This window comes from Geotrypetes seraphini, chromosome 15, assembly GCF_902459505.1.
Source record: "Geotrypetes seraphini chromosome 15, aGeoSer1.1, whole genome shotgun sequence".
Taxonomy (NCBI): domain Eukaryota; kingdom Metazoa; phylum Chordata; class Amphibia; order Gymnophiona; family Dermophiidae; genus Geotrypetes; species Geotrypetes seraphini.
The window spans coordinates 29,557,928-29,583,314 of NC_047098.1; the positions used below are offsets into that span (position 1 = coordinate 29,557,928).

The 25,387-nt window shown below is 42.3% G+C and overlaps 1 protein-coding gene across 2 annotated transcripts in view; it reads left to right on the forward strand.

Moving 5' to 3' along the window:
* The window catches only part of RPA1 (replication protein A1), a 72,813-nt gene that overhangs the window by 17,329 nt on the left and 30,097 nt on the right, over positions 1-25,387 (forward strand). For both annotated transcript variants that reach the window (XM_033922446.1, XM_033922445.1), the window contains exons 5-13: positions 76-164; positions 668-754; positions 2,962-3,097; positions 9,554-9,656; positions 15,201-15,269; positions 19,288-19,480; positions 20,725-20,864; positions 23,241-23,389; positions 24,001-24,133. In XM_033922446.1, coding sequence (XP_033778337.1) covers positions 76-164; positions 668-754; positions 2,962-3,097; positions 9,554-9,656; positions 15,201-15,269; positions 19,288-19,480; positions 20,725-20,864; positions 23,241-23,389; positions 24,001-24,133 — 1,099 coding nt within the window. The remainder of the gene's footprint in view (positions 1-75; positions 165-667; positions 755-2,961; positions 3,098-9,553; positions 9,657-15,200; positions 15,270-19,287; positions 19,481-20,724; positions 20,865-23,240; positions 23,390-24,000; positions 24,134-25,387) is intronic.

Here is a 25,387-nt window from a genome sequence, read left to right on the forward strand (position 1 = left end):
GCCTTCAAAGTTAGACATTAGATCAAAGGCCTTAAAGTTGTCTCTTGGACTGAAATTAACTATATTTGTTTGCAGGCGAGTAATCATAGTGATGGACCTAGAAGTCCTAAAATCTGCTGAGATGGTTGGAGGGAAGATTGGCAATCCTGTACCATTTAATGAAGGTAAAGAACTTCTGGTATTGGATCAAGATAGCTATGGCCAACCAACCACAGGCATGATTGAATCTGAGCCCTCAGTCTTTCGGTGAAAATGTGAGACTGCACTCGTGTCATTGCTGACACAAACTGTCTCATGTCATCCTTCTATGCTCTGTCACACACCAACAGTGGAAGTCCCACAAAATCTTTCTAGTACATGTTTGTGTTGGTTGACATGGTATGGGGGAGGTATATATGTATCTTTAAACAAGCTTTTATAGGTTCAACTTTTTTTCCATCTGCTTGACAAGCCCACCAGTGAATATATTGCTTATGAGATTTGCTCATCTTATTTGGTTGCTTAGAGGCAGCTGCTAATTTGAAATATTTTGTGCCTTTGATGGATTGTTCTTATTGAAAGTGATGTTTTGCATTGGGTAAATTTGTCTGTTAGTTTATATGCCTACCCCTCATTTTTTCCTTACCTTGATACTAAAGTTTCCCCCTCTTTACTAAACTGTTCACAGCAGGGCAAGGGCAGCAGCAGCCACCGGTAGGTCCAGCAGCTAACCCTCCGATAAGCAGACCTTCACAGCAGAATGGACCATCAGGTGGTGAGTTACTAATGCTTTTGCTTGTTTATAGCCTCATGCTGATCTTACCTCTGTTTTTAGAGTTCATCTTCAAGTGTGGTGCTTTTGGGATTGTTTTATTTGTGCACTTATCACCATATCTACATTTATGTTTCCAGAAGACTTAGCTAAACAGTTCAACTAATACCTTTTTTATTTTTAAATTCTTATGTCCCTCTAAACTTTGTATAACATTATTTTGTGCAGTTTTCAGAATGCATTGTGAACTGCATGGCCACACCTGAAAAGTAATTGATTCTGATCTAAGCTTGCTAGTGATCAAACAGTACCAACTGGGCACTTTTTGAAGATTTGCTGAAATAAGATGATATTCCAGAGGCAGTCTGGAAATGCCAACTTGTGGTGAAAATTTAACTGCTTTAATAATTTCAGAACACATTTCATGTTAACATAAATCCAGGTAACACTGAAAATATTATGGCCAGTCATTAAGGGAATCTTGGTGCTGAATTTTGCATTTCTGAAAATGCTTTGATATGATTTTTCTTAAGGTAGGCACAATAGTGTTGTTTTAATATCTAGCTCCTCAATTTCAGACACAAGATCACCAAAAGAAACCAGATTGAAGAATGCCTTCAAAACATTTTACTATATTTTATCGTTATACAATGTAATTGCTGTCTTTGAGTGGTAATCTAAACTTCAAAATGGAAAATAATTTTATGGCTAAAAAAATAAAAACAACCCTTTGCATCTTTGAGTGTTTGTGTATATGCAGATTTTCCCCAAGATTACAGTATTAGTCACCATAACTAGTGCTTTTGGCTTTCAGTGATTATATGACTTTCTAAAGTATAACTGAAAGGAAGCTCAACTGCAGGCAATGCTTTTCTGGCAGCTGAGAACATTTGTGGCAACACAACAGTGGTCGTGGTTGATGGTACAGATTAGAGAGTGACACAGGCACAATTTTTTTCCCGTGCTCACGGGAATTCATTTTTCCGTCCCTGCCCCATTTCTGCAAGCTCCGTCCTCATTCGCACAAGCCTCAAACACTTTAAAATCATAAGTATTCGAGGCTTGTGTGGTTGAGGCAGATCTTACAGGAATGGGACAGGGACAGTGACAAAATTTGCAGGGACGGGACAGGGAAATTGTGTTTCTGCAGGGACGTGGACAAATTTGTCCCCGTGTCATTCTCTAGTACAGATATAGGCTACTAGTCAGTATAACCTGCATCTCCCCTTGGGCTTTACAGATTTTCCAAATGAAATGCCATGAAATCCAGAATCCCTAATCACAAGGCAGTAGATCTTGCTCTATCTCAACACTCCACTCATCCCTTCCTCATTCCAGGTCCATTATCACCTATGTCACTTTCTAGTTCCTTCTCCAGTCTCTCCTCAAAACTCCCTATCCAGCTCCTGCTTTTCTAGCCTGTTTGCTCCTGTACTCTTCTGCATGGCTACATGAGCTGCATAGTGGAGCTGCTCTGTCTCAGCAGAGCAGTATATGACTTCAGGTATTATGTGTGAGCCAAGTCATGCAGCATGGGAAGATGGTACTGGCTCCACCTCTTGCAAGCAAATCCTTTGCACAGAATGCCTCCAAAAATAATCTGTAAAGCATGTGCAGGAGACCTCTCCAATGTGTGTCGGCTTCAACAGGTAACCTTCACACTACTCCTTTGGCCTGCGAATCTTTCCACAATAGTAGTAGTTGTTTCCAGGGAGAAAATAAAGACAAAGCAGATTCATGCCTTTCCCTTGCCAGTTCTATAGGATAGGAAACTCAAATGAGCCAGAGGGATCACCCTAGCAAGAACATAGTGACATAGTAAAATGACAGTAGATAAAGACCTGAATGGTCCATCCAGTCTGCACAACAGTCACCCTCATTATTCATGATTAAATGGTTTGTCCTTGGCATTTCTGGGACATATACTGTAGAAGAAACCTAAGGACAGTGCTGGAACACAAGACAGTCAAAGTCTGCTCATCAGAGTGTTTTGTATTCCAGTCTGATGTCTCTGGAGTTAGCACTGTTCACCATTGTTTGGAACATTAATATCACACTTTCCTCTTTTAAAATGTATATCTTTTAGTAGTCAAATGTCTTGAGTGGGGAGGTTCTAAATTGACAAACAATGATACAGCACAACCCTGGGGTAATGGTAAATGATCCATGGCCCTACAATTTCCATTTTAAGAATTTATCTTTGTTTTTAGCTGCTGCAACCACTATGGTCCGTGGTCCCTCAAAAGTATTTGGGAAGACAGGTGGTAGTGACAATATCCTGAGCACCCCTGGAGGATCACAGTGTAGGGTGGTGCCAATTGCTAGCCTCAACCCATACCAGTCCAAGTAAGTAAGCACTTATCTGAAGAAATTTTGCAAAAGGAGCTTGTGTTCTTGTGGGGTTTTTTGTTTTTTTTTTTTGTTCACTGAATCACCTTGTCTTCCAAGCTGTCCTCTATTGGCAGTTTTTCTTTTCTCTCCCACTACATTGAGTCAGGATTTAGAGAGCATCTCATCCATGCTGCCTTCATTAATATTAAGCAGTAAGAGAAATGTTTAATTTATGGGAATGTTGGGCGATCTCCAGAGCATTCGTTCATAAAAACAAAAACCATATATTTTGAGAGGGTTTTTCCTCCCCCCTGTTTTTTAAGTAAAGCTAACTTTGGAGCAATTAAGCCAGCATACATTTGAATCTAGCTTCCTGTAGAGGAGTAGAAGTAAAACCAAATTTAAGAAAGCCTGTGCTAAGGGCAGAGTATGCCACTTGAAAGGAAAGCCAGAGATCAGCAGGAGTTTGTGGTATTCTACCAGGCAGCAAACAGCGCAGACTAGGTGGGCCTAATAGTCTTCACATACTGTATTTTGTTTGTTTTTAGGTTTCATTGTTTCAAACAATTGAACAGATTTGGACCCCGTGTCTTCCTCTTAATAAGAGGCACTGTTGTTTTTCTTTTTGCCTTGTTGTTTTAAGTGCTGGCCTATGTGTGTCCTAATGTGTCCATTATATTATGTAAAATTGATTTTCTGGAGAACTCAAACTAGAAATTTGACTGCTCTTAAACACCTAGCCAGGGATAGGATATTTAGAGGAACTTGCCTTAGATATTCCCTTTTGCTTTTGCCTCAATATCTAAACTAGAAGCTAGTCTCTGAAGTTGATTTTTCTGGTGCAAAGGGTACAGGAGTCTTGACAAGTGGGTTATGTATCCCCACCCATGAGTTTGTGTAGGAGTCAAATTTTCTTTGGCTCCACCTCCTGCTCTGGGCTGCACTCCAGCTCCTTCCCAGTTGATCCTTCTACACACGAGTTAGAAGGTGATTTTCTAATCTGCTCTAAGATAATTTTATTATTTTCAGGTATTTTATCCAGATTGTGAGACTTTCGGTACTGCTGTGGTTCCCAGTGCTCCTGACTGCAAGAAGACAGACTCTCTGGATTGAGTCTGTAGCTAGCAGGGCAACCCTTATTGCAAGCTAGCTAGGCAGGTTCCCCTAACAAAACTAAGGATGATGAATGACTGTGTTTGTTTGGTGTGGTTTAAAAAAAAAAAAAAATTGGTATCTTTTTGGGTTCTTTGATACTAATATTTTGAAGTTTTCCTTAAAGTATTTTCTTCTCTCTTTTCCTTCTTTTTTATATATCACTGTCATATAAGTAAATATTTTTCTTTATCGTCTCTCCAGACCGGCACATAACAGATGGAGACTGAGAACAGATTGCCGGTCTGGAGGGACTAAAAGAGAGAAAATTAGCAGGTAAGAACTTAATTTCTCCTTCTTAGGTACTATTGTTAGATTTTGAGCCCATTTGGGTCAGAGAGGGAAGTTCAAAGTACTTAATTTGATTGTTTGTAAACTGCTTCGAAGCCTGCGTGGCGATTTAGCAGTATATAAACTCTGCATTAAATTAAATTAAATTTGGAGCTTTGGGGACCATTCCTCTCATAGCAGAGCTTGCTCATGGTTATCCAAACTTTGAGTGCAGGCTGTGTGGCTCTGTGCCAGTTCTGAGGGCTTTACTGGATGTTGACTGTGTTTCCCTCCCTCCTCCCCCATCGATTCCTGTGGAGCTAGGGGGTTTGAGGTCTCAGTCACATTTATTGGTTTGACTGGCAGCCTGAAGATACAAGCTTTTGGAGCTACTTACATGCTTGTCTGAGGCAGAAGTCTTCTCTGTACTTCAGCTGGGGTCTCAGCTAAAGCAGTCCCAACACCAGCAGTAACTGTGAGTACAGGCTATTGTAGCATGTGGGAAACATGGGGGGAGGGGCGGGGTTTTAAATTGCATTTTTGAGGGTTGTTGGCCTTTTCCTTTAGAGTCCCCCACGTCTAAGAACCTCTTCCCTTAATTTTTTGAACTGTAATTTTGTTCTCCCAGGGCACTTTTGGCACCAAAATGCTGCTACTGTGGCGGCTGCCATCTTGGATTTTTCAGTCCAACTCAATCTACCTCCATCTGCCTCAAAAACACCTTAATTTGGTTCAAAATTGATACAGATGGGCTCCTCCTATCCCTATATCATGCCAGATTTGTGCTGGATGGCCAAAACAAGAGCATCCATGTGCCATGTGCTGTGGAGCACATGGTGGGGAGGGAGGGCAGGAGCCTAGTGATGCAGGCACATACAGCTTGGCACTCCCTGCAAGTGCTGTTTGATGGTAGTGACCATAGAGTTCGTCCCTTGGGCGAAAGCTCATCTATGCTCACTACAGGACACGTCTTGCTGGTTTTAATAGAAAGATTCTCTCTAAATGCCTTTGTCCTGGACAGAGGAAGCGGGGCATAGTTTGCATTGGTGGCTACAACCAGAGTTGCTTTCCAAAGATCTACCATTCCTCATATCCTCCTGGGTGATTCTGACAACAGATGCCAGCCTGTACGACTGAGGAAGCCACTGAGAAGGTTGCCTAATCCAGGGATGTTGATCACCCTCCCAGAGGAAATGGTATATTAACAGACTGGAGCTGAGGGCCATCCATTTGGTACTATGGATATTTGCAGAGCACCCTGGAAGGCAAAGCGGTCAGGGTCTTCTTAGACAATGCCACAGCAAAGCATATATCAACAGACAAGGAGGCACCAAGAGTCCTCCATTGAAACTAGAGAGCCAATTGCTATTTCACTGGGTGGAGGTCTGCCTGCAGGCACTGTCAGCAGCACATGAAGCAGGAGTGGACAATGTGTGCAGGCAGACTATCTCAGCCAACAGACCTGTATCCGGGGGAGTAGTTGCTGTCCCAGAAGGCCTTTGACAGCATTGTGCGTCAATGGGAGTGCCCAACGTTCAATCTGATGGCATTGACCAGCAACAAGAAAGTCTTGAATTTATTTTTAGCTGAAGATGTGAGCCTGGAAGTACTAGAATGGACGCTCTAGTAAAGCCATGACTGGAAAAGGGTCTATTGTACATATTTCACCTTTGGCTCACGATAGGCCAGGTTATTTGCAGAATTGCGAGCCACCTGGGATTTGTAATCTTAGTTGCCCCAAATTGACTGCGTCTGCCCTGGTACGCGGATCTAATGTGATTACAAAGAGTCAGGCGTCTCGGACTGCCGCTTCATCCGTATCTTTTCTCACGGGGTCCAGTTGCCCTAGAGGATCCAGAACAGTATGGACTTATGACATGGCTCTTGAGCATGAAGCCTTGAAGAAAAGGTGGCAGCCTATACTAATATCTGGAAAATGTTCTAGCACTGGTGTGTGCAGGAGCAGGTGAATCGAGAGGTGAATCGCTGTAGTCCTAGCGTTCCTGCTAATCGGTCTTGAGAAGGGTCTTACAGTTGGCTTCCCAAAAGTGCAGGTAGCAGGATTATCCTGCTTTAGGGATAAAGTGGACAGAGTTTCTTTAGCTTTCCATCCAGATGTAGCCAGATTCTTGAAGGGAGCATGTGCCATAACCTTTACTAGCTTGGAAACATAACATGGTTTTGCATATATTCACTAAGGCCCCTTGCAAGCTTTTGAAGGAGGCTTCTCTGATGGATCTGACTGTAAAAATGGTTTTTCTAATGGCTATCACCTTGGTGTGAGGAGTCTCTGAATTACAGGCACTCTCCTGCAGAGAGCTGTTCCTCAAGCTTTTGGAAGTTGGGGTTATACTCTGTACAGTTCCTCATTTTTGCCGAAAGTGGTGTCAGCCTTCCATGATAATAAAGAAGTGCAGCTTCTCAAGTTCTAAGCCCTGGGTTCCAAGAAAAAAATATTGGAGTTGCTGGATATTAGGAGAGTTCTTCTCTGACCTAGAAGTGACAGTAATCATCTTTTGGATTATCTTTTTGTATTAACAAACACTGGCAAGTGGGGAAAGGACAACCTAAGGCATCTATCTCCCAGATGGATTTGCATGGTGATTGCCTGTGCATTCATTGGCTGTGGTAAACAGCCGCCAATATCTTTGAAAGCTCACTCCACTAGTAGTGTGGTGGCTTCATGGGCAGAGGCCCAGGTGATAACGCACGAAGAGATTTGTAGGGCGGCTACATTGTCCACTCTCCATACTTTTACGAAATTTTACAGAGTGAACATGGCAGCATGTATGGACACTGCTTTCAGGTCCGTGGTGTGACAGCAGGCTCATCTATCCCGCCCTAGACTCCAGGGACTGCTATGGTATGTCCCATTTGCCAAGACTCCTGTACCCTTTGCACTAGAAGGGAAGATTAGGTTCTTACCTCGACAATCTTTCTGGTAGAAGGGTACAGGAATCTTGATGACCTGCCCTGTCAGATTTCCATTTAGCCTGCTTAGACAGGTATATGTATCCAAAAGTTTGAACTTCAGTCTGAAGTATTTGAAGAGTGTTGTAACTCGAGAATGACATGGGGACAAATTTGTCCCCATCCCCACAAGAACTCAGTTTCCTGTCCCGGCCCCGTGAGTTTGTCGCTGTCCCTCTCCATGCCCCATTCCTGTAAGCTTTGCCTTGAACACTTGTGATTTTAAAGTGTTTGAGGCTTGTGCAAATGAGGTCAGAGCTTGCAGGAATGGGGCAGGGAAAAACTCGTGGGGATAGGATGGGAAAATAAGTTCCTTCGGAGACAGGGAAAAATGTGTCCCGGTGTCATTCTCTAGTTGTAACTTTTCAATTGTATAGTCATAGGCATAACTCTGGGATTTCCCTCAGTGTTAGTGCTGGTTATGCTCAGGTAGAGATGGTTTGTTCCATCTTGGTTTTTTTCCTTTTGTCTCACGTGTTTTGTACCATGTTTGTACATTGTTTTATACTGAAATTGATTTTTTCCCTCCCCAGTTCTTTATTCATTTTTTCATCTTATATCAAGTGCACAAATATTATTTCAATTGAACTTATACACATCACTTGAAATTCTTAATATTATCATCTTACATACATAAATTTATTTCCTCCACCCCCACCCTTTCCACAGATATTATAGTCAAAATATCATAAATATTACATTTATAATTATTAATTAAATCTTTAATACAACTAAAAACCGCCCTCCCTTCCCCTAATTATAAATATACTTTCAGTGTAAAAAGGCGTCTAATCATTACAATAGTTTAGCAATGGCCCCCAAATCTTTTAAAAATTATTATAATTCCCTTTTTGCATGGCAATTGTTCTTTCCATTTTGTATATATGACACAACAAATTCCACCAGAAAGTGTAATTAAGTCTAGAATAATTTTTCCAATTCATGGTAATATGTTGAATGGCAACTCCTGTCATTATCAATAAAAGTTTGTTATTATTTGATGAAATTTGACTTTTTATTCTCATTGACGTCCCAAATAGAATAGTGTCATATGATAGAGCTACATGGTTTTCTAAAAAAAAAATTAATTTGAGACCGTGATACAGGGACAATAAAATATTAAATGATCCAAAGTCCCTGCTTCTAGATTACTGAAATTGATTTGATTATCAACACTATTTAAAGAGCAGAACAGGATTGGCTATGTCGGGGAGAATCTCCGTACCCTTCCTATTTATTTCTCCTCTTATAATGCTTTGATACGAACTGGGGAGGACCTGGAGTGCAGCTCTGAGCAGGAGGTGGAGCCAAAGAAAAATTAACTCCTACACAAACTTATGGATGGGGATACCCTTCTACCAGAAAGAAGATTATTAAGGTAAGAATCTTAATCTTCCCTTCTGATTTGCTTCCCATTGAAGGACCTTCTCACTTCTGCTATTGAATAGGCTAAGAAAATATCTGGAGCAATATCCCTCTTATCCTTAAGTCCATCTCTTTCAGTGCCTGTTTTCAGTTCTCATCAATTTACTGTACACTTGTTGTGAATTATAAAATGAATAAATAATTTAAAAAAACAACAAAAAAAACACTTAACTGCTTGAAAAATAACTACATCTTATAATTTACAAATAATTAATAATTGGAAGTCCTAATTATATTTCTCTCTGCTGCTTCATAACTGTTAATTTCTGTCTGTACAGAAGAAACATTTAAAAAATAGGAGGCAGCATGAGTTAGTCCAATTCAGATCATGTATCTGAAACATTTGCTTTAACATCCCTTTATTAAGAATAAAATGACCAGTCCTATTACTGTCTTCATTATATCAGTTGTAATTTGGCATAGTAACTGAATTGTTAACGAATACATTTAGTCCATCTCAAAGGATTTTAATATATCAGTAGTGTTTGTTTATCACAAAAGACACTCAGCTCCCTCGTACCTCTCTGGGGTGGGTCCATTATTTTAAGGGCAGTGGAATGCAGAAGAAGTGCTGTTGACTTTATTTTGAAGTATTTAGTACACAAGGATCCCAGAGTCTGCTCAAATGGCAGTTTTTAACTGCTTTTATTGCAGGTGGACTATCCGAGCTCGTGTTACCAATAAAAGCCAGATCCGCAACTGGAGCAATTCAAGAGGAGAAGGAAAGCTTTTTTCCATTGAACTGGTGGATGAGAGTGTAAGTCTTTATTTCTACATTTTCCTTCTTCCAGTGTTATAAAAATTTATGAACATCAAGGCTGGCCTGGTGGCTTCTTGGCAGTGCTGCATGGTGTCATGTGAAAGATTTAGATTCTGTTCCCAAGCCCAAATTTTGCTCTCTATACCAACTGGGGATACTGCACACACAAGGAGGATTTAAGGACAAAGATTGCAGAGTCTCAGGAGGAGTCTTGGTGTGTTACTCATAGCTAACAGTTATAACTTTAATGATTGAGTTGAGTGAGTTAGTAGAGGGACTATATAAAGTAACTTATGCATTTTCAAATGAAAGATTAGGGAGTTGTATCCTAAGGTGGTTGGTCTTGCTGGAGCTCAAAGACCAAAGGAGCAGGAGGAAACAAAATCCAACCTACAGGAATCTGATTAGAGACTGGAAAACCTGGGCACATAGGATCAAAAAGTGTGGACAAGTGTGTGTGTCTTGTTATTCCAGACCAGTTCAGATGATTGGGTTTTGTCTCCAGCAGATAGAGTAGAAACTTGCAGATACTTCTCTAGAAGGTACCATGTGGCCTGCAGATTCTCTGTATTCTTTCTTCAGCAGATGGTAAATGGGTGACCTGTGAATCTTCAGTCTGGAGAGATTGAATGAGCTTCTGAGGACCAATTGGAAAACCAACCACCTTAGCTGAGTGCAGGGGATGGGGGGCTGTCCTTGGGCTTTGTTTGGCAACTGTAATTTGGTACTGGGTTACATTGGAAGGAATCTGAATTCCTCTCTCCTTCTGGTATCCCTTTACCTTCCTGGGCTGAAGAGTGGTTATTTAGCAGTATTAACCAGCTGCTGACTGGGGCAAATAAGTGAAAAAGAAGGAGCAGAGATTTCAAGGAAAGGGGAGAAGAAAATGCTGACAATATGAGGAAGCATTTCAGCCAGAACAATAGTAGTGGCTTAACTGCTTGCATGGCAAGTGAACTGAGAGTGGCATGTACTATTTGGGGCTGTGAGTGAGCTAGTTCATTCTGAGCCACGTGTGAGAGTTTCTCTGAGCATTCAAAATGCAGGGGGAGCTCTGGGTAGTGCAAGCCCTACTGAGACAGCTCAGAGGGGCAGTTGTGATCTGTGGAGTGGAAACCCCTTGATTACCTTGATCAGATGGCTCTGAGACCCTGAAGACTTCCTCCCCAAATATCAGTAATCTGAGGAAGAATTTCTGCATTTAAGTAGCAGTGTGGGAATAATGGCAACATTTCCTGCATGGATTCCTTTATTATAGTGGTTTCCTAAATATCCCACTTTGGTTGTTGGAGGGAGAGAGGACAGGCCAGCAGCCTCTGCCTCTGGAGTCTCAGGGGCCTCAATTGCATTCATGCTGTTAATGCACAAGACCTCCTCTGATATAGGGACTGGTGCCATCTTTCTTGCCATCCTCATGTCACTGCCTCAGTTTCCCAGGGCCTTGATTCTGGCCAAGAGATCATGTTTGGAGGTTTAGAGAGTTTGGGAATCTAGGTTTGAGGCCTCGGTTGTAGAATGAGCATGAAGGCTCAGTCTGGAGGAGCAGAAGGAGGTTCTATAGAAAGGGAGCATGGGGAAAGAGTGCCATCCCCTTCTTCTATGGTGATGCTCAGGTAGGATAAAGCCATAGCGGAGAGATTGAATTTTTCCTTTGCTTTGGTCTTTACGGAAGAAGATGTAAGAGATCTAACTGAACTGGAAATGGTTTTCAAGGGTGTAATGCGGAGGAACTGAAAGAAATCTTGGTGAATCTGGATGCGCTGAGCGGTTCACATTGGAATAGCGTTTTCTAACTGAAAGAAATTTTCTTTGCCAAAGAGAAGAGGCCGGAGCGCTGCTGGTGCCTCGCGGCGCACCGGAGTTCCTAATCTCGGCAACATTGAAGAACTCCTGAGGTGAATGCAGGAGGTTTTGATGGCATCGGACGGCAGCCCGCTGAGGACACAGGGAGGCGAACCCTTAGTGGTTCGAAAATAAACTTTGTCAGTCTGGCCGGAGCCGGCAAGCCCACTGCGAGAGAGAGAGAGAGAGATGCATGGTAAGCGTTCATGCGCACTCTGCTGACCACGGAACTACAGATCCGGTAAGAGTGCGCATGCGCGGCTAGGTTTTTATTATATTATATTGGGTGGTGAGGCAATTTTCCTTTGGGCTGTGGCTTCATGTTGTTGTCTTCGTGTCTCTGAGCATATTTTTAAATTCTAAGTGTGTGTTCTAGAAGTATTAATTTCACTATTACACCTATTGTGTCTTCCTGTCTCAATGAGTATATATTGAGGCAGGTGTCTATGTGGGAGTTAGGACACTCCCTTCTTTTTGTGCACTTGATGTAAGTTTGAAAAAGAATAAATAAATTAAATATAGACACTGAGGTCTTTTCTCCAATTTTGAGTATGATTGGGGTTTGAAGTTATTGTATGTAGTGCTGGGTAAATTATTGGATGTATATTTTTGAAGTGATTATCTTGAAAGCGTGACATACTGTGAAGTCCACTGGACAGGACTGAGTAGGTCTGCTATCACATGCCTTTGTTCGCATTTCGATGGCAATTGGCATGTTCTCCCATGCTTGCAGACTCTTTTTTGCACACAGGTTTGCATATAATTTAATTACACCATTGGGTGCAATTCTTTTACATGTGCATTAGGGATTTGTACATTGGCCTCTGAGTGGTGAACAGCTTCAGCATTGCTCTGCTTTGATGATGTTTTGCAGGGCACTGATAGGAACTTGCAGAGGAATCTTAAACAGTAACAGGACTATGCTTGATCTCAGTTGCCACTTAGTAAAAACATTGCTGATTATACATGCAAATTATTTGCTTTTGATGCTACTTAATTATATAGATTTTTTAAAATTCATCATCACCAAGGCAGTGTCTATTCTTGATCACTTTTCATTCAGTCTTGATGAGTAAAATGTTATCATATGCTGTGCATATGCAATAAAATCTGTTATTGAGTAATTTATTAGATTTGTGCCCTGGGTCAGTCAGAGGAGGAGGGTGACTCATTTTTTAGCCTGCTAAAGAATGACAAATGTGACTCCTCTTTGTCATCAATTAGGAGAAGAAAATGGCACACAACCAAACCCCACACACCACATGTCCTTGTGAATGACTTTTTAATATTTGTTATTTTCTTAGTATAGATCAGGGAGCTTACAATTGAGAGATTTAATACTTTCTTTTACGGAAATAGTGGTAATAAGCAGGGGCAGATTGACAGTGATCTGGACTCCTGGGCAGTAAGGATCATGGGTCTCCCCCACTAACCTCCCATCCAACAGATTGTTGGTACTCCATCTGTCATCGTATTTCTAAACCTCAGTTTCTACAAAAGCTAGCGTAGAAATATACAAAGACATTATATTTTGCTAGAATTGAATATACAATATATTTCACTCCATAATAAAGATAATCACCTTGTTTAGAATTCAGAAACAAACATGAATGACACCCCCCCCCCTCCAAAGAAGCCGGACTATTTGAGCAGTGGAGCACTGAAAAAACAAATGCATTTCCTCCTTTACTAAACAAAACAGAATATTCTGAAAACTATTTTTTCCTTTGATCTTTTTGTGTAGTCATTTTATTTTTTCTAGAGCTACACAGCATGGATCTGGACTGCCTTAATTGACACTTGGTGCCAGAAGATATTGCATCCTCTGCAGAGCAGGTCCTGGCTACAGGATCACTTTCTGCTTCACAAAGGTGATGCTTTCCTGCCAGATAACCTCTTTCCTCCAGGGCTGCATAGATGCTTTCCTGCCAAGCTAGATCAGGACCTCTCTACTATGTTCTTGCTGGTCCCCTCTAGGTCAGTGTTAAGTCTTCAAGTCAAGTACCTCTAAAGTGAACAAATTTCAACCAAGTCCTCTTAGGCTCTGATAAGCAAGGATTTTGAAATGGAAATTCCAAAATAAGTTAGAAAATAAAATTGGTGTTTCAGAGCCAACTGCATGCACATGAAGACTGTGGTGCTGCAACTGTTTTGTTTTGCTACTGCTGATCTGGAGAAGCAAAATGGGTGGCAGCAGGTGGAAGGTGAGGAAGGTCTTATCAAGGATTTTGAAATGGAAATTCCAAAATAAGTTAGAAAATAAAATTGGTGTTTCAGAGCCAACTGCATGCACATGAAGACTGTGGTGCTGCAACTGTTTTGTTTTGCTACTGCTGATCTGGAGAAGCAAAATGGGTGGCAGCAGGTGGAAGGTGAGGAAGGTCTTATCAAGGATTTTGAAATGGAAATTCCAAAATAAGTTAGAAAATAAAATTGGTGTTTCAGAGCCAACTGCATGCACATGAAGACTGTGGTGCTGCAACTGTTTTGTTTTGCTACTGCTGATCTGGAGAAGCAAAATGGGTGGCAGCAGGTGGAAGGTGAGGAAGGTCTTATACTGGGTGCTGTGTATTCCCTTATGAGGTCTTGGGGTATACGTAATATATGCTAAGAAAGTATGCTCTACTATATCTCTTGCCTGCTTCAAGCTCTTCCAGGTCTGCTATTGTAGCCTTCAGAGATCAGACGTGTTCTTTGAGGGCTAGGAGCTCTTTGCATCACGTGCATGTATGTCCTCTAACCAAGTAGACATACATGTGGTATTCTCTGCAAAAGATTGGATAACACTGATATTGCTGGTGGACTACTGTCTGCTTCTTAGTATTTATAAAGTTGTTTAGTTATTTAAGGTTGCCAAGGAGGTAGGGATATCTAAAATAATTTAAAGAACTTAAGATTATTTGGTATATTTTATGATTTTATTTGTTTGTGAACTTAAATAATTTAGTGTGTGCTGATAAAAGAATGCTGACATTTTTCTTTTTGTCCTCTTAATTGAGAAAACTGACAATAAGTTAAGAGATGTGCCTGGGGTCGGTGGGTAAGAAAACTAAACAATGCACTACTTGGCTATCTTACTTTTTTTTTTTTTTTTTACCTTTTGATGCTCTAGGTCTAGGCCATAAGAATTTATTTTAAAACTATGGCATAAAGATTTTAACCCCTCGAAGAGGGGAAAGAATCTAATTGAAAGTGATGGAATACTGATTTGCAAGCGGGGGCTATAAGATGCTACTTTAATGGGTTGTGAGGATAATGATGGGAGGGGTGCTGTTGTGGAGAGCCTGTGCAAGAAGACACTTTCTTTTCTTTTTTTCTCTCTCTCTTTCATTTTCATTTCTTTGGTTCTTTGGGTTTGATATAATTTTACAGGGCATTTAGTTCAATAAACTTACCTAAATATGTCTGCTCAGGAGCAGATGTTAAAATGGGCTAAACTAACCTTGAACATTCAGTGACTAGAATTGCCTTTCAGGGGGCAATGATACTTGCTATTAATCTCAGATGCTCAGAAGAGTTTATTTAGTGGTCTTTAATGGAAAACTTGAGTAACTGATGAGTTGTAAATGTGCAGAAGCTCAAAGAATTGGAGCTGGGATGTGATTAAGAGATGTCTGCCATGGATGGAGGAACTTTCTGCTATTTGTTCTAGCTTTACTATTTGCAGGTTTCTTATACTGTGCTCCTGTTTTCCTGCAGGGTGAAATCAGAGCCACGGGTTTTAATGAACAAGTGGACAAGTTCTTCTCTCTCATTGAAGTTAACAAGGTAAAAAACATTTCAGGGTTGGTTCCACACCCAAGATTTTATATTCCAAAAATACAAAATAGAGATAGGGAATTCTATTACATCCCCTCTGGATTCTGTACTACAGGTGTTCAATCCCAACCGTGAAGCGGGTATTGCAGAAATCCACACTTTCTGCAAGTGCTCCTCCTACTTAACTGAGTAGTCACAGAGCTCTCTTTAGTTCTAATTTCTGCAAGGGAACTGTGCAGAAACCTTTCTGCTCTGCTTATTTTCTTGGTTTTCTCATCTTAAGTTTGCTTTTTGGTGCCTTTGGTGAAATCTCTTTTGAAGAAGTTGTCTGCCTGGGAAAGGAAACAGTTTCTGTGAAGCTGGACTGCAACGTCACAGGGAAGCTTTGTGTGGACCTGTAGGGCCATCCTGCAGTGTGCCACCTTTTGGGCTTGGGATCTGTTCCCCTGAGAACATGCTTGCCTTCTGACCTTGTCAGAGGCTTAAGCGCAGGCTGATTGTGTCCTGAGTAACAGCCCTCAGGGTATCAGGGCACAGGTTCTGAGGGGCCGGAGGTTTCAGTCAGGGTCCATCTGACTGATAGCCTGAAGATCTAGTGGATTTGACCATCTGGAGCAATTCTGAGGCAGAAAATCCTTTCCCTCCATTCAGCTGCAATGAAAAGAGCTGACAGGATGGCACTTTCTGTGAGTACACCTCCATTATATCCTATGGGAGAATCGGGACAGTCAAAAAACAGGGTTTTTTGAAGGTTTCTGGGGGTAGGGTTCAGGTCTTCCACCTCCAAAACCCCTAAATCATTTTCTAAAATTGTCCCTTAACATTTATTTTAGCTGTTTTTGGCGTGAATTCGCTGGTGGCGGCCCATAATATGTTGAATACATGCGTGGATTGCAACGGCTTGCTGGCGGATGAGCGTCCTTGAACTGTGTGCTGCGGCGTGCTTGGGGAGGGGATGGGAGCTTTGGGTCTTGCCGCCTCCTGGTCTTCTAGGGCTTGGGAGCCGACGTGGGTCTGATATATGGGCAAAATATCACGCTCAGTGGCCTTTCTGACTGACACCAAACAGTGCACTGAGTCCAGGAACTCTTTATGGGCATCGCCAGGGGGCTGATGGGACTCGGCCTCTGCCCAGGGGTACGCTTTTACTCTGGAATTTGATGCAACTGCTGGTTGTATTGCTTGTTTCCAAGCTGGTCATTTCCTTGTCAGAGATCTCTGTTCAGAGCCCCTCTATTCTGGCTCGAACGGATCTGGACTGCCTTAGTTGACACTCGGACACTATATCTTCTGTCTCCAGACTCTGCCTCTACCCTGGATGATGCTGATATTCTCTGTGGACCAGTTCAGCAGGATGCCTCCTAGAGTCCTGATCTAGGTGAGGATCCCTCCATCTGCCGGCTTTTTAAATCAGTGTCTGCCCACCATTTTATTTCAGATACTATGAAGGAACTGAGATTAGAGAGTCAGCCCTCTTATGTCACAGTGTTATGTCTTGAGCCACTCTAAAACTCTGACATCCTTTCTTCACTGCCTTGGTTATGGACGCTCCTGAGAGCTCTTTCTGGAAGACTAAAGCTATGTCTAAGCCTTATTGTATGGTGCCCAAATTCCAGCAGCTTTCTGAGCAGCTTAAGTTGGATTTGGCAGTGGCTCAGGTCACCAAATGCACAGCCCTCCCTAGTGATGGGGGAGCGATGCTTAAAGATTTTCAAGATTGCAGAGTGGACATTGTTAAAGAAGCTTTTTGATGTAGCTTCTTCAGGCTTCAGGGTGGCTGTGGCCACCTCGTTTGCGGCGCATTCTTGTCATATGATATTGTGCCGGGTGTCCTCGGCGGAGGAGGATGCTTGTCCTCAGCTAGTATTGGAGGGTGTAGCAGATGCTTTGTAGGACCTCATCAAGGTTCTAGGAAAGGTCTCATCTTATGCAGTGTCAACCTGCAGGATGCTTTGGATTCGTCACTAGGCCGGAGACTCGGCCTTTAAGGCAACACTGAGCAGGCTACCTTTTAAAGGACAGATGCTTTTTGGCAAGGGGCTTGATGACCTCATGGCTAGCATTGCTGATTGCAGGCCTAAGTCTCTTCCAGACAACAAGCCTTGCCATCCCTCTAGTGCCTTTTCATCCTTCAAGCAGAATTCTCCAGAATTCTTCAGGTTCCTCAGCCCCAAGAATATTCCCAGGAGTACAGACAACACTATAGTGCTAGCTCCAGTCACCCATAGGCATTGGGATCATGTCCCAGCCCTGGTTCTAAGAAGTCCCAATGATGCCAAAAGTCCTGCGGTACTCCCTCTTATCGGGGGTTGGTTTCAGCATTTTACCAATTTCCTTGGATCAATGGGTACTGGACATAATTTGGGAAGGGCACAAGATAGACTTCTTTTGCCTTTCTTCCAATTTGTTTCTAGACTCTCTGGGCTACCCTTCAGCGCTTCTTGGACATCTAAGCAGTAGCGCCCGTTCCAGAAAATAAATCGGGCTTAGGCAGATACTCCTTATACTTCATTGTGCCAATGAAAAGATCAGAGGACTGGAGACACATTCTGGATTTGAAGTCAATCAATGCCTATTTGCAGATATTGTATCACGTCTATAACCCTGGGAGAGTTTCTCGCATCTCTGGATCTGACAGAAGCTTATCTTCATATTTCAATTTTCCTGGGGCATCTGAAGTACCTGAGGTTTCATGTTTTCCAACAGCACTTCCAGTTTACAGGCCTCTCCTTTGAACTAGTGATGGCTCCTCGCACCTTCACCTAAGTGATGGTGGTGATGGTGGCAGCAGCCCACCTCTGCAGGCTAGGAGTTCAGGCCAATCTTTATCTGGATGACTGGTTAATCTGGGCACTCTCTATGATGGCAGCTTATGCCAATGATTGGAAAGCCTTTCAGCAGTGGTGTGCAAAGGACCAGGTGGAGCTATTACGTGCTACCATTCCGATAATTTTGACTTTCATCCAGGCAGGTCTTGAGAAGATGTTCAGAGAGTCTTGCTCCACTACCTAAAGAGGACTAATTTTCAGCTTTCTGACCATCTGTTTGTCCTGACTAGCCAGTCCAGGTGAAGTAGGCCAGCGTCTAAAGCTTCTATCGACCATTGATTTTGCATGGCCACTTCATTGTCTTACATTGCCTGTGGCAAGCAGCCACCAGTTTCTTTCAAAGCCCACTCGACAAGAGGTGTCGTGGGCGGAGTATTGAGTGATTTTCATCCAAACGAGATTTGCAGGGTGGCTACTTGGTCTTCTCTTCATACCTTCACCAGATTTTACCAAGTGGATGTGGGAGCTAGGTCTGATGCCACCTTTGGGGCCTCGGTGCTGAGGGCAAGCTCTTTTGCTTTGGTTTATCTCTTGTGGTACAAAATCCTGAGGGGACATAACAGAATGGAAGATTAGGTTCTTTCCCTTGATAATCTTTCTGTATGTTTCGCCCTCAAAATGCCCAGTTTCTCTGAATTGTCTGCCTTTTTTATGTCTTGGCTATTTCTCCTTACAGGCCATAGTATCTTGTGGAAATCGCTCTTCATGTGTGAATACATATCTTTCTGATGGCATGTTTTGGCAGCAGGTTTGTTCCATGTTGTTCATACGTTCTTGCCTGTGTTCCATGTTGGCAGTTTATTGTGTGTTTTATTTCTTACAGAGGTGAACTTTCTTGTGTTGGGGTAGTTCCCCGTACCTCCTTTATATCATATCGTATTCTCTCTCTCTCTCTCTCACAGTTGTGGGAGGAGCACATGCAGAAAAAATGTGGAGTTTTTGCAATACCCGGTTTGTGGGTTGGGATTGAACACCTGAGGTACAGAATCCTCCGAGGACTATCAGAAAGAAGATCATTATGTATTCTGTAAACCGCTTAGGTTTAAGCAGGTTAGAAATTTTTTAAATAAATTACCAAAGGTAAGAACCTACTCTTCCAATCTAGTGCAACTCAACTAAATTCAGCAGTCAGATTTGGGTGCATGTGGTGTAGTATGTGCCTGTAGTAGATATTTCCATTTATTTATTTTTTGTTGTAGGTATATTTCTTTTCTAAAGGCGCTTTGAAGATTGCAAATAAACAGTACACATCTGTGAAGAATGACTATGAGATGACATTCACAAATGAGACATCAGTTATCCCTTGTGAAGACTCTGCTGATGTTCCCACGGTGCAGTTTGACTTTGTTTCCATTGGTGATCTAGTAATCAAGGATAAAGACACCATAGTTGGTAAGTATTGTAGTGGGTTTAGGCTTTGGGATGGATTGGGTGAGTTCAATTAAAAACATAAGAAGTGCCTCCGCTGGGTCAGACCTGAGGTCTATCTTTCCCAGCAGTCCGCTCACGTGGCGGCCCAACAGTTCCAAGACCAGTGCAGTAATCCTCTATCTATACCCCTCTATCCCTTTTTCCAACAGAAACTTGTCCAATCCCTTCTTGAACCCCAGTACCGTACTCTGTCCTATCACGCCCTTGGTTGAAGAAAAACTTCCTAGCATTTGTTTTGAAGCTGTCCCCTTTCAACTTTTCCGAATGCCCTCTCGTTCTTGTATTTTTCGAAAGTTTGAAGAATCTGTCCCTCTCCACTTTCTCTATGCCCTTCATGATCTTGTAGGTCTCTATCATATCCCCTCTAAGTCTCCTCTTTTCCAGGGAATAGAGCCCCAATTTCTCTAATCTCTCAGCGTATGAAAGGTTTTCCATACCTTTTATCAGATGTGTCGCTCTCCTTTGCACCCTCTCGAGTTTCTCTGCTCTTTTGTTCTACATTATATTATTGGAAGTTAAGCGGAATTTATTTAGTGTAATGTTCCACATACTAATATGTGGCACTTACTACCTATGTAAGACTAAGAGCCTAAGTGGGCGATCCATTGTTTAGAGCAATGATATTCACTCCCAGCTCTGGAAGGCCACAAATTGGACGAGGTTTCCTGGATATCCGTAATGGGCATACATGAGAGAGTTTCATACAGTGAAAGGTGATATGCACCCTGCATATTTGTTACGGGCAGTCTGAAAACCTGAGCTGTTGCAGCAATCGAAGACAGAGCGAAGGTTACTAGTTTAGAGAATGGGTGTTAAAAGTTGACACCCAACAAAATATATTATACGTATTTTAAGAGTAAAACTTCCATATTTTTCACTTCAGAAAAGGTTCCCATCCTAAAGTGGAGCTATTAAATTCACATGAGGGTAGAAGTAGAGGATCTCTTGGTTCTCAAAATTCTAGTAATACATACAATCTCTTCCAGAGAACATGTAAATAATGGCAAAAAACATAGGGTACATACAACTTAAGAGACTCTTGCATGTGTATTTGGTGAGGCGAAAAGGGGTGGATGTTGTCATTTCATTGTACATTGACTGAATGCAATTCAGTTCTTAGGTTTCTGGGTTGACTGCTGCCTGTAATTCTGGAATAAGGATTGTTACTACACATGCCTTATGAGTGTTTCATATATGCATTGCAGATGTCATTGGGGTTTGTAAGAGCTTTGAAGATATCTCAAAGATCACTGTGAAATCCAGCAATAGAGAAGTATCTAAGAGAAACATACATCTGATGGATATGTCTGGGAAAATGGTTACAGCAACCCTTTGGGGTGAAGAGGCAAGTGATGTAGTCTGTATAAAACCATACAAATCAGGTGTGCCCCAGGAGATGGGGAGAGAACTAATGGTGCAATACTCTACATGAAGAGGATGAACAAGAAGAACTGGAGAACCCAGATTCTAGCAGTAGGCGCAGAGCGATACAGAAGCTGTGTGGCAGGAAGAGGTGTTTACACATATGCAGCAGTCCCTAAGTAAACTAAACTAAACCTTAGGTTTGTATACCGCGCCATCTCCGCAAGCGCAGAGCTCGGCACGGTTTACAGAGTTAAGAGGAAAGGAACTACAATGAAAGGATATAGGAGAGGGACTAAGAAGATAGAGAGGGACAGAATACTAGAGAACGGGAGGTGATTAGATTTTTGAAAAGAGCCAAGTTTTCAATGTTTGCGGAAGGATTGGAAGGAGCTTGAATTTCTGAGCGGGGATGAGAGGTTGTTCCAGAGTTCTGTGGTTCTAAAGGGGAGGGATGTTCCAAGTTTTCCTGCACGGGATATACCTTTTATAGAGGGGAATGATAGTTTCAGTTTTTGGGAGGGTCTGGTGGAATGTGGGTTTGAGGAATTCCAAAAGTGTGGGATAACGGGAGGAAGGACACCATGTAGGATCTTGAAGGCTAAGCAGGCACATTTAAAGAGGACTCTGGAGTATACTGGGAGCCAGTGAAGCTTGGAGAGGAGTGGGGAGACGTGATCGAAGTAGGACAGAGATGGGAGAGAGTGGGAGAGAGATGTATGAAGCTGAGCATCTTCTTGTCCAGTTTCTGTTTTGACTAGATTGTAAGCTCTTATAGGCAGGGACTCTCTCTTCTATGTATTGATGTACACCCCTGCGCATGTCTAGCAGTTCCATGGGAGTCATGTACAGTGCTGTGCTCATGGGGCAGATGGAGAGAGCAATTATATAGAATCTAGCTCTAATGAAAATGTAGGGGAAGGGGAAGAAAGATATCTAGAACTGCTCGTTTGCTTTAGTAAGTGGTTCTGCTATTTTTTGGTTTGTAGGGATATAGAAAATGACACTGGGACTGTTTCCTTTGGCTAACCTGCAGGAACAGGGGGGGGGGGATTGACTGTTTGCCGCAGGTATAGGGACAAGGCTTTTCACTGCTCTGTCCCCGCAGTAAAGAATCTGCCGCAAATCGCCTTTCTTCCCACCCCTCCCATCCAGCAGCTCCCATCACAATTGCAGGTCCAGTAGCCTCCTCACGAGTTCAGCAGCCACCCCTCCCCTGCACCCTTGCTTCAATTGCAGGTCAAAACTGGCAAAAACGCCCCCCCCTCCAAACAACACTATTGGGTCAGCCCCTTTGTGTCTCCCGGGGTGGACCTACTATCCTCTTAGAACCTTCGTAAGACAGAGGCAACATTGCACGCAGGGCTGCTCCGCAAACTTCTTCCCGCCAAGTCCCTCCTTCTGATATAACTTCTGGCGAAATCGGGATATAGAAGGGTGATACTGTACACAGGGGGAGGGGATCAAAGAATGGTGAGATGATGAAGGCAGGGAATTGGGCACAGAGGAAATACTAGAAAGAGACCATATAGGAGACAGAGAGAAGGGAGATGCTGTACATGGGGAACAATACATACACAGAGATAGAAGATGGATAGTGAGCATGAAGAAAGAAGAAATGTCAAATGGTCAGAAGACCCTGACAAGTGAGTTAAGAGAAGACGAAAGAAAACAGGGACCAGCGCCTGAAGCAAAAATGATTTGAAGAATAAAATGATGAGATAACAAAAGGTAGAAAAAATTTTAATTTCTATTTTGTGATTATAATATATCAGATTTGAAATATTTATCCTTGAGCTGGTGTTAGAATAACGGGACCGCAAAGCTCAGGCTGTGCTTCTTTAGCTTCCAGCTGGCTTGGGGCTCTCTCTGATCACTGGGCAGTTGCCCTAGTTCCACTCTCCTAACATTATTCCTGTCATGTGTGACTGTGGTATTCTGTTAGCATGATTTTTTGTGTAGCATTCTGAAATATTTTGGCTTATTCAGTTTTCTCAATAGTGGAGGGGATATTTGTGGAGGAGAGGGGAGACAGAAGTTTTGTTGCTACTTGCTCTGTACTTGTGTTTATAAAATGGCAATTGTACAGAATTATTGTTCCTTTTTATACTTTAATAAAATCAGTATAAAATCATAACTATTTAAGGCTTGTGAAGAAGGGATCAGACGGTTTGCGGATTTGGGGACAGGGATCAAGCTCGCGGGGATGGGGGCAATTTTTTTCCCCGTGTCATTCTTTATTGGGATAATCTATTTTTTTTCCTTCTTCTTTTATAGCAGCATGTTTTAAATTGTATTTAATGTTTTTAATGTTACTGCATGTAACCATGATACTACTATTACACATTTGTTCTTGCAGGCTGAAAAATTTGATGGATCCAGGCAGCCTGTGGTAGCTATCAAAGGTGCTAGACTCTCAGATTTTGGTGGGCGTTCCTTATCTGTGCTTTCCTCCTCTAACCTGATGCTAAATCCAGATATTCCAAAATCTTTTGAACTCCGAGCATGGTAAGAGATACATTTTGGCAGGTCCCTTTATGCTTGAGTTCAGGATGCGGAAACCTACAAAGACTAAAACTTTTCAGGACTTTGCTGTTTTCACACTAGATGGCATCGTGATCATAAAAAGTGGAAAATAGCAATTTGATGCTTTGTAATGAAATATAATGTATATATGTGTGTGTGTGTGTGTATATATATATATATATATATATAAAAATACATCAGGAGTGCCCAAAAGGTTGATTGAGATTGACCAGTAGATCGCCCATCCTGGGCACCCGCAATACTCGCGTTGCTTTTGTGTTCTGTTCTCCCTGCTTCCCCGATGCCAGGTGCGTACAAGCGCCGGGCCCTCCGCCTCAATTCTGATGTCAGAGAGGAAGTTCTGGGCCAGTTACTGGCCCTGAACTTCCTCTCCGATGTCAGAATTTATGTCGGGGGTGGGGGTGGGGGGTGGGGGGGGAGGGGAAGGTTGTGGGCTCGGCATTTGTATGCTCCAGGCCCCCCCAAACAAAAATAAAACAACAACAACAAAGCTCTGGATGAAAGGGTTGCAGTGATCTATAATGGCTTCCATGACAGAGCTTCTGTTTCTCATCACAGCTTTTATTTCTAAGGTTTGACTCGGAGGGGCAAGTCTTGGAGTCCTCATCAATCTCTGATGGGAGGGGAAGTGGAGTAAGTGGTGGAAATACTAATTGGAAGACTTTGAGAGATGTGAAATCAGAAAACTTAGGCCATGGAGATAAGGTAAGATACTAACTAATTTATGCCATCTTTAATTCTCTAGGCATAAAGATAATCAAAAGCAACTCATTAAAGGTGTGTGTTGGGTGTTTATAGTATTTTTTTGTATTTACAAGTAAAATTCCTTCATTCTAAGATGCCAGAATTGATTTAATTTTTGACAACTTAGTGGTGACAAGTCTGACTGCAACAAGACCAGTGTGGGTGATATTGAGATAGCTATTCACACAACCAGAAAGTACCCAGACATGATCTAGTTCTGGATAGATCTGAAAATTGTTCATTTCATTTCATTTAGCACTTAAAATCTACTCAACATCAATAGTTAAGAATCTAAGCAGTGATTTTAAAGATTAAATCAATATTTTTCATCCTGCTAGACCAGACCAATGGATTGTGTCCACCTACCAGCAGGTGGAGATGGAGAAGCTTACTCTTCCAGTGATGTCGCCAGTATAAGTGTTGGTGCAACCCACAGGGTCATTGAGTTCCAGGTCCTAGTTGTTGTAAAATTATGTAAGGTATATCGGCAATAAAGTGGTCCTGTGTACTTGTCTTAAATTCCTTCCTAATGTAGTTTGAGAGTTCCATCTTAACAGCTTGTTTGGTCTACTAAGTCCAACCAGCTTTTGGTTTCTTTTGTCCTAAGGAGGATGAGGGCTACCATCAATAAATGCACTTTTTTTAATTGGCTGGCACACTGACTCCAAAGGGTCATATCAATGATATCTGAGCTATGGTTGTGTCAATAACCACTTGAGATCAACCTCCATAGAGGAACTTTGCAGAGCTGTAACACTGTCTTTGGTCCACATATTCACATCCCATTACTGTTGGGTTTATAAGGCAACTGTCTTGAAGCCAAAAGGGAGGCCAAATTTTCTGGATATTTTTCACAATTTAGGTCTCTTATAGCTTGCCTATCTTCCCACCGTGCAGTGCAGAGATTGTGGTAGGATCCAGCAAGAGGAAAAATTGCTCTGGTTTCTGGAAGGAGTAACTGAGCAGCAATGCTTGAAGGTGGGGGAGAGGTAGTGAAACCAATGGGGGCGAGAAGGGGTAGAAATGAAGGAGGAATGGGTGAGGAGAGGGGGCAGGCATGAAGGGTTTGCTGCAGGCTGAGAAAAATGGCCAGAAAATGCAAGTACTTTACATGATGTTTGGGGGCAGAACTGGTTTGTAGGGGTGGGGGCCCTTACTATGTGAGAGCAACAACAGAGAGAGAGAGATATACAGAGTGAGATAGTGTATATCTAA